The 7,504-nt window shown below is 38.2% G+C and overlaps 1 protein-coding gene across 1 annotated transcript; it reads right to left on the bottom strand.

The window, feature by feature from the left end:
• Window positions 1-400: 400 nt before the first annotated feature.
• Window positions 401-1,605, bottom strand: LOC102226263 (somatostatin-1B-like). Its single transcript, XM_005808204.2, has 2 exons — window positions 1,286-1,605; window positions 401-990 (listed from the first exon to the last, which is right to left on the bottom strand). Exons 1-2 carry the CDS (start codon window positions 1,388-1,390, stop codon window positions 763-765), a joined length of 333 nt encoding a protein of 110 aa, XP_005808261.1. The 5' UTR covers window positions 1,391-1,605; the 3' UTR covers window positions 401-762.
• Between the last annotated feature and the right edge of the window lie 5,899 nt (window positions 1,606-7,504).

The raw sequence follows: 7,504 nt of genomic DNA, 5'->3' as shown, positions 1-7,504 counted from the left end.
AGGAATCCAACCAGGAACATCTGCGCTGAGGACCGTAGCCATTGCATTTAATGCGCCTGCTCTTCCACTGAGCTGTGTAGCACCAATCCCTTTCAACAACCCTCCACATATTGTTTTAATGTGTCTCATAAAAAACATCTACTTTTGCTTATCATTCTGTCGAACTGAGCAGGATCTATTTTCATATTAGTTTTTGTGAAACATCCTGGTTTAATGCTGTTTTCCAGTGATTGTTGCATTTGCAAAGCTATGATTGAAAAAAAAAGTGTGATGTGTCCTCTTTGTGACATTTATCACCACAAAGGCAGTGTTTTGTAGATAGAAAATTATATTTGCACAAATATTGCCACAATCTCAGTCACTTTCCAAAGCGAGAAATAAAAAAAAAAAACATCAGCCATTGTTTTTGCATTTGATCTGACTTTGTATTTGAACTCTAGAAGCAGGTGAAAAATATGACCTCCTGTTTAATTTTATTTTTTTTTTTTGCAGAATCAACTGCCGCTGTTGTTTCCAACATTATAATCCATGCTTTTTATTAAGCCTGAAATAAACCGGTACGGTACGATACATAAATACATACATTGTGTACATAAATAGTCAGTATTAAGACATACACACTGTCTCAGTGAAGTCCATCGATGCTGCACAGGTGTAGATGATATGTACAACTGAGATCTACTGCAGTTCATGTTGAGCTGAGGAGCGGTGGAGAAAAAAAAAAAAAACGGAAGTACAGAGCCAGGCGGTTTTTGGGCTCTGTTAACACGAGGTGAACGTTTTCCAGAAGAAGTTTTTACAGGGCGCTTTGCGGTCACGCTGAGGCAGAGATAGCCTGTTGTAGACGGCCCTCTCCTCCAGGCGGGACTCCAGCGGCTCCTCAAGGTCCACAGGAGCTGCTTCGCCAGGCAGCATGTTGGTGTCCAGAGCTCCATCTAATAAGCCGGACACCAGCTTCAGGATCAGCTCTTTACGCTCTTTACTCAGCTCCTGAGAAGGCAAAAAAAAAAGAGCAAAAGGCAATACAGAAATTATTAGACAAATTTATATTTTCACTGTTAGTATTTTTGTGTTTGTCTATTAAGAAGCAACAGGATTAAATAAGAAGTGCAATGAGACTGACAATTTTAATCTATTTATTTTATAAAAAAAATTGCTTATTAATATTCTGTTAACTACTTTTTAAAATTATCCAGCACTTTTTGAAATGATGAAATTAAAACATTTCACAGAAATAACAATGACCATCAGAAATTAATATCATCCATGTGTTAAATTTCCTCACCCTGTTCGCATGGATGGGGCTCCTGTCCTCCAGAGGAAGCACGGCAGCTGCTCTTACGCTGAACAGAACCCCCATGAGAGCTGCTAACACCACCAGGAGCTGCATGTTGTGGCAGGAGTGCAGTACAAGCGCAACAGGAGCAGGAGACAAGAGTGTATGACAGTGTGTGTGTGTGTGTGTGTGTGTGTGTGTGTGTGTAAGAGATAGTCTGAGCAGTTCAGACCGATTGAAGGTCCAGGTGGAGAGCGGTGGTGGTGAAGAAAGAGTGCTGCAATTGGTGGCAGCTGCTCATCAGATCTGGGAAAACTCAGATGTTTCTTCTGCTCTACCTCCAAAGTCCCCCACTCTTTTATACATCTCCCCCCCTTCCACCCTCGTCTGCAACTGACGTAGAGGCTGGTGGGTGTGTGACGGACGGTGTGTGTGCGTGTATGCTGTTGGGGTATCAGTACGTGAGCATGAAAAAGAGAAGGGGCGATGAAGAGGTCAGGATACAACAAATGGAAACGTTTGGACGTTCACCCTTTGACAAACTGTTGCTGTAATGTGAACATCTGCAGAGAGAAAACAACGTCACTAGGTAATGTTATGAAAAATGTTTTTTCATTAAAAAAAAAAAACGTAGATGTTTCATATCAAGAGCTAATATCACACAAAGGAAACCAAAGTAAATGGCACTTGGAGAAGTAAATTATCCAACCCAACCTTTCCTTAGCAGTTACAACAAGCTGTCCAGATCAAGCATCAAAGCAACAATCGTCTTTAGAAAAATGTGAGATGGGTCTTTGTCTTCTATTTCAGATGAGATTTTCACCTTGGAACTCTTCCATGGATCCCAATTTTGGGAATCTCTGTCTTATTATTGAAAGGGCTAATTTGATTTTTTTAAGCAAGGTTCTGTAAATGTTATGACTATAGTTCCCTAAAAAGATGCCACATCAGCTTCAGCTTGTTTGAAATATAAACACACTTTCATCAGAGTGGTAGCTTGTGACATTTTTCTTACACTTTAGCTGGTTTTAGTCATTTAAAACAGCTCAAACTCGAACAGTTCAGTGAGATACAGTGTTATGATGGCTGATATTAACAAGTTACAATGTCTCAACAGACCATTGTTACATTGTTTCTGCTAAAGGGAGTGACGATGCGCTAATGTTGGTTTTGAACGTTTTTCTGAGTCATATTCTTTTTATTAATTGCTCAAATAATACGGTTTTCCAGAGGGAGCTATCAATTATTTTAAAGAAATAAGGATGACCTGATTTACTCTTCATGATGATTGACATTTAACTTCAGGCGACGTCTGATTCCTGTCATCCTCTCTCCATGTGTCTATTTGACGCCTTTATATTACAATTGAACTGTCTGACACTCCCAAAGACTCGAAAGCAGCACAGCTCTGATAGAGCAACACTTAGTCACTTTAAAACACCCACTTCTCTATCAGTTTTACTTTTTTTCACACACAAGTTACACACACCGCTAATGATTCAAACAGTCCTTCCTGTATTTCACAAATACAAACCGGTTTCATTAATCTCCAGCTATTTTTAAGGAAGTTTGACCACTGCTACTGACATAGACCTTACATGTACTTTATGATATCTTATTGTTGTAGTGTTTTTCCACAGTGGCAGCGGAAAAGACCTCCAGAATTGCTGGGATCTAACTGAATCATTTCCCTGCATTTACTAATGAAAGCTTTACCAAATCAGTGTTTTATTGGACTCATATTTTTCAGGTTATAGCTTAAAAGCGGAGGAGACTCAGCAAAGTCTCTTTATTAAACCCTGGGGAAATTCTTGGGAAAAAAAAAAGCTTACAAGGTCTTTTTTTAGTTCTTTAATATGTAAGGATTTTAGAGGCTGAATAATAATAATAAAAAAAAAATCTTGACAATAAATTAGCTCTGACTGTTAAGTAGCTATTTGTTGAACCCCATGACTGGATGCTGGACTGTGGGGCTTGATTACTGGGACGCTGCCAGGTGAGTTAATTAGCAAATGAGAGACAGCTGGGGAGACCAGTGAGATAAGACACTAAGAAGAAACTGCTGTGATTAGCACAGAAAAAACAGAGAACTGAACTAGATAAAAAGGATATATAAACCAAAGACTAAACAGCATAACATGGAATTTAAGCCAAAATGCACAGACTACTAAAACACAAACTTAAGTAAGAAACTCAACACGAAGAAATTAACATATAAGGCAAGACCCAAATGACAATAATAAACAACCGTAGAATAAATTGGATATGTACGCAAGGAATAATAAATCCCAAAATAAAGAAAAAGGCTAAATCAGATCCAAAGATCATGACAGGGAGAGTCTACGGCATTTACCGGGAGCATGTTACAGCACTAATAAGTAAAGGCCAAACACTTACCTCTAAAGCCAAGCTTCTATATGACACAAGAATGTCTGGTTGCACTGGGTTACTTTTGGTGGTTCTCCCAGTTGGTGGTGCATGATTGTGATTATCAATGTTTATATGAAGAAAATTGAGCTGTAGCGCTAGTAAGCCCCACCAATTACCTGCCCAAGCTGAAACTGAAGTAAAAGACAGTAAATTGAGAACAGGTTGTAGTGATTACTTTCAGCTTTCTGTTTCCCCTTAAGTTAGAACTTGTACTGAGATATGGATGGGATTGCTACTGGTTGCAGGCTCATCTTAATATATTCCTGCTTTGAATTACCTAAATTACTTGTTTTCTGGGAAAGGAGATGTTGACCCACATCATTACACTTCCTCCGCTTAAAGCTGTTAGACAACGGAAAAGACGATATGGCAAATAAATATTCATGACAAATGTGTTACCATTTGTAAACAGGCTTCCCAACGATTCTTTGAGATTTATTGCCAAGATGCATTGCTACCAAACACACATTTCGATCTGGAGCACACAAAGCTTATCCCTGGGTTTTGTGCTAACTTTAATAGCAATAGAAAGTAATAAAGATGTCTCCATTAAAAAGCATTCAGATGTTATTGGAACAATATTCAGAAACATTGCAAAATAGTTCATATCCCTCGACCTTTTCACAATGGAGTAGTCCGAGCATATTGGTTCCTAATGCCACAAAAATTATTTTAATGAGTAACGTTCACACTGGGACTACTAAACTGGGTTGAAAAGAGTAATCTACAACTTTAACAACTAAACACAAAGTGTTTGGCTTAAAGTGAGTGATGCATTTTTCATTTTCTGTAACCTACCTGCTTCTTCTTCACAGGGTTGCTCTGAGAGAAAATGGGTGACAAGCAGGATACAACACAGACTAGTAGACTGCATCTTTTATTCAAAATAGGACGTGGCTGACAATAATCCCACCTAATAGATATCACAGTATCAAATACTACAGTATGTCTATATTGAATTATTGACAGCTTTTCTGGCCAAAATGTGACTGCCGAGGAAAGCTGAGAAAATCATTTGATAGCTAGCAGAAACAAGACCAATGTTTTTTTAACTGAGCAAATTTGTGATCTAATCATTAAAGTCATAACCCACTGATGTTGAAGTTATAAGACAGCACCCTTTTAGATCTTACCATGTCTTATTTCGCCCTGAGGAAGACAAAGTCAGTGAAATCTGATCAGGCTATTGTATATTTAAAGATAGTGGGGTTTTTTGAAGATAGATGACGCTCATTTTCTTCTTCAGCTCAACAAACTGGGTCATAAACTGGGACCCAAATTTGCCTAAACTAACCATTTCCTGTAAAACCAGGAGAAATCTAGCTTTTAGGTTAAATAAATAAGAGTTTAAAACAGAGCTGATTTAGAAGCTGTGCTCTTTCCCTCTCAGAAATCTGAATTCAGGATGCCATTTTCCTTTTTATTTATTTTTTGACATGGATATTTTTAATTAAATAAAGAGGAAAGATCCACCTTTTTTTCGTGACAAATCATGAACAGAAACAGTGGGACTTTTTTTGGTGCAATTTTAAAATGTATTGACAACAAAGTGGCATTTGTTCATATTAAGAGTTTAGTGATGGGGATTACTGAGAACCACTAACCCATCTCACTAAAGTCTTCAAAACGTGTTTTCTTCCAGTGAAATAAGTAAATTTACTTAAAATCTTGACCTGAACTTTAACATATAATATTGAGTTCTACACGATGGTAAATATTGCCTATTTGCTCACAAGTGTCTAAAAGTCTTTTTCTCAGCTATTGAATCTTCAAATCTCTTGACATTAGTAATAATGCCATTATTATCCTCCTGAGCCATATACCTTCAAGTATCTAACTTCAAAATATGTTTTGTTATATACTGTGATGCAGTAAACTAACAAGAACAGCAGATTAAGCCAACACACTACGTAATTTTGAAGCTGGTATCTGAAAGACTTATAAAAAAAATAAAGTAAGTTTGCAGGATTTGCCAGACTGCCCCTGGCAAGGAACATGGACTCCCTGTTTGAAATGTTCAGATGGGCTGGTCATGCTTTCACAACAGTTTTTAGGGGGTATTTTCTTCTGATCTGAACCCAGCCCAGAGCACTTGACCGAAGATTAGCTGACTTATTGAAACGGTTACAGTATTGACAATTCAGTGTGTTTGAAGAAGCCACAACGGCTCACTGCCTTTAGGAAATGTCGGGTTAAGCTCAGAAGAGTCTTCAAACAGTAAGAAGAAGTCAGTAAGATGACGGATATCGGTATTCCCAGATAGCATAAATGGGATTGATACCTCTTATTTTTTTGCGACATGAACAGATCTACTCAACAACCATCTGTAGAGGAGTGTTGCAGAATTCATCCTTGTTTTCTAATCCAGGTGAATCCACAAGCTTCCATCAAGATGCACTGGGAATAGTTACAAAAAACAAATGTTGGAGTGATCCATCCATCCATTTTCTGTACAAACTTAGAGGGGTCTGGAGGTGCTGGTGTCTATCTCCAGCTAACGTTCCGGGCGAGAGGCAGGGTTCACCCTGGACAGGTCGCCAGTCTGTCGCAGGGCAACATAGAAACAGACAGGACACACAACTATGCACACCCCCACTCACACCTAGGGAGAATTTAGAGAGACCAATTAACCTGACTGTCATGTTTTTGGACTGTGGGAGGAAGCCAGAGTGCCCGGAGAGAACCCACGCATGCACAGGGAGAACATGCAAACTCCATGCAGAAAGACCTCGGGCGGGCAATCTAACCCAGGACTATTGGAGTGATCCAACTTTTTCTTTTCAACATATTATTATTATTATTTTTTTTTTTAAAAAAACATCAAATAAAGAACTAGTTCAGAAGTTGTGTTGGGAGAGAGCTGTGTGGAGAATGACCACACAAGCAACCGCATCTGAGAAGCACTCTCATGAGCAACCACAGAAATAATTTCTTGTTTCAGCTCGGTCACATTTTAATAGAAAAACTAATGAAGGCTGGTGTCTTACACAGCAGTCACTGAGGTTGATGTAACTGAGCAGCAATTGTGTTATATTCACACCTGACACCACAAAAACAAAGAAAGAGCAATTTAATGTTGCCCAGGGCCTTTTCAAATGAAATCAAATCACATCAGGACGGGAACCTAAAGGTGCTGTATATAAAATTGTATTTATTTTTTTCTCCCCCCTAAAAACAACAGGAGCTGCAGCCGATTTATCCAGAACAGATTCAAGAACGCCACCTTCTGGCAGCTGAATATTCAGTGCATGTTTAGACGTTAGTAGCAATATAGAGCAACAACACACCTGCACCTTGATAAAGGAGAATATTATTTTCAGGTTAATTTATTTGACTAACTTCTATAAGAGAAACTTGTATAATATGTGGAAGTCTTGCAAACAATACAATTCAAAAATTATTTAATAACGCCAAAATGAAATTAAGCACCCTATCTCTAGTTACCATAGTTTCTTCATTCTAGATGGTGATGAAAAGGATCACCAGAAAGTCAGGAGAGTTTGATTTTCAAAAGAAATGTTAAGTTCCCTTTCATCTGAAAGCAGACTTTAACACCAATTCGGTGCTTTCGACATAATTTATGATTCAAGAAATCAAAGAATTGGGCAGTTTTCTTACAATAATATACTAATACACAGCAACTCTGTCATGAATCTAAGTTTCCCTTTATGAACTGACTTCTCAATTATATTACTTTTTGAGATACACCTGTAAGTAGACAGGACTCGGCCTTGTTGCTATAATTTTCTTTTTCATGGAAAAAAAAAATCCTTAGGAAACAAAACCTTCAAACTTCAG

The sequence above is a fragment of the Xiphophorus maculatus genome, chromosome 1, assembly GCF_002775205.1.
Source record: "Xiphophorus maculatus strain JP 163 A chromosome 1, X_maculatus-5.0-male, whole genome shotgun sequence".
Classification (NCBI taxonomy): Eukaryota; Metazoa; Chordata; class Actinopteri; order Cyprinodontiformes; family Poeciliidae; genus Xiphophorus; species Xiphophorus maculatus.
The sequence above is the reverse complement of the archived record's forward strand: the minus strand, read 5'-3'. Positions and strand labels throughout refer to the sequence as shown.

Excerpts from the sequence above, each read along its gene's own strand:
- LOC102226263 (XM_005808204.2), bottom strand. The coding sequence starts at position 1,390 with ATGCAGCTCCTGGTGGTGTTAGCAGCTCTCATGGGGGTTCTGTTCAGC. Across the intron at positions 991-1,285 it reads GCCCCATCCATGCGAACAGG|GAGCTGAGTAAAGAGCGTAA; the intron begins GTGAGGAAATTT and ends TTGCCTTCTCAG.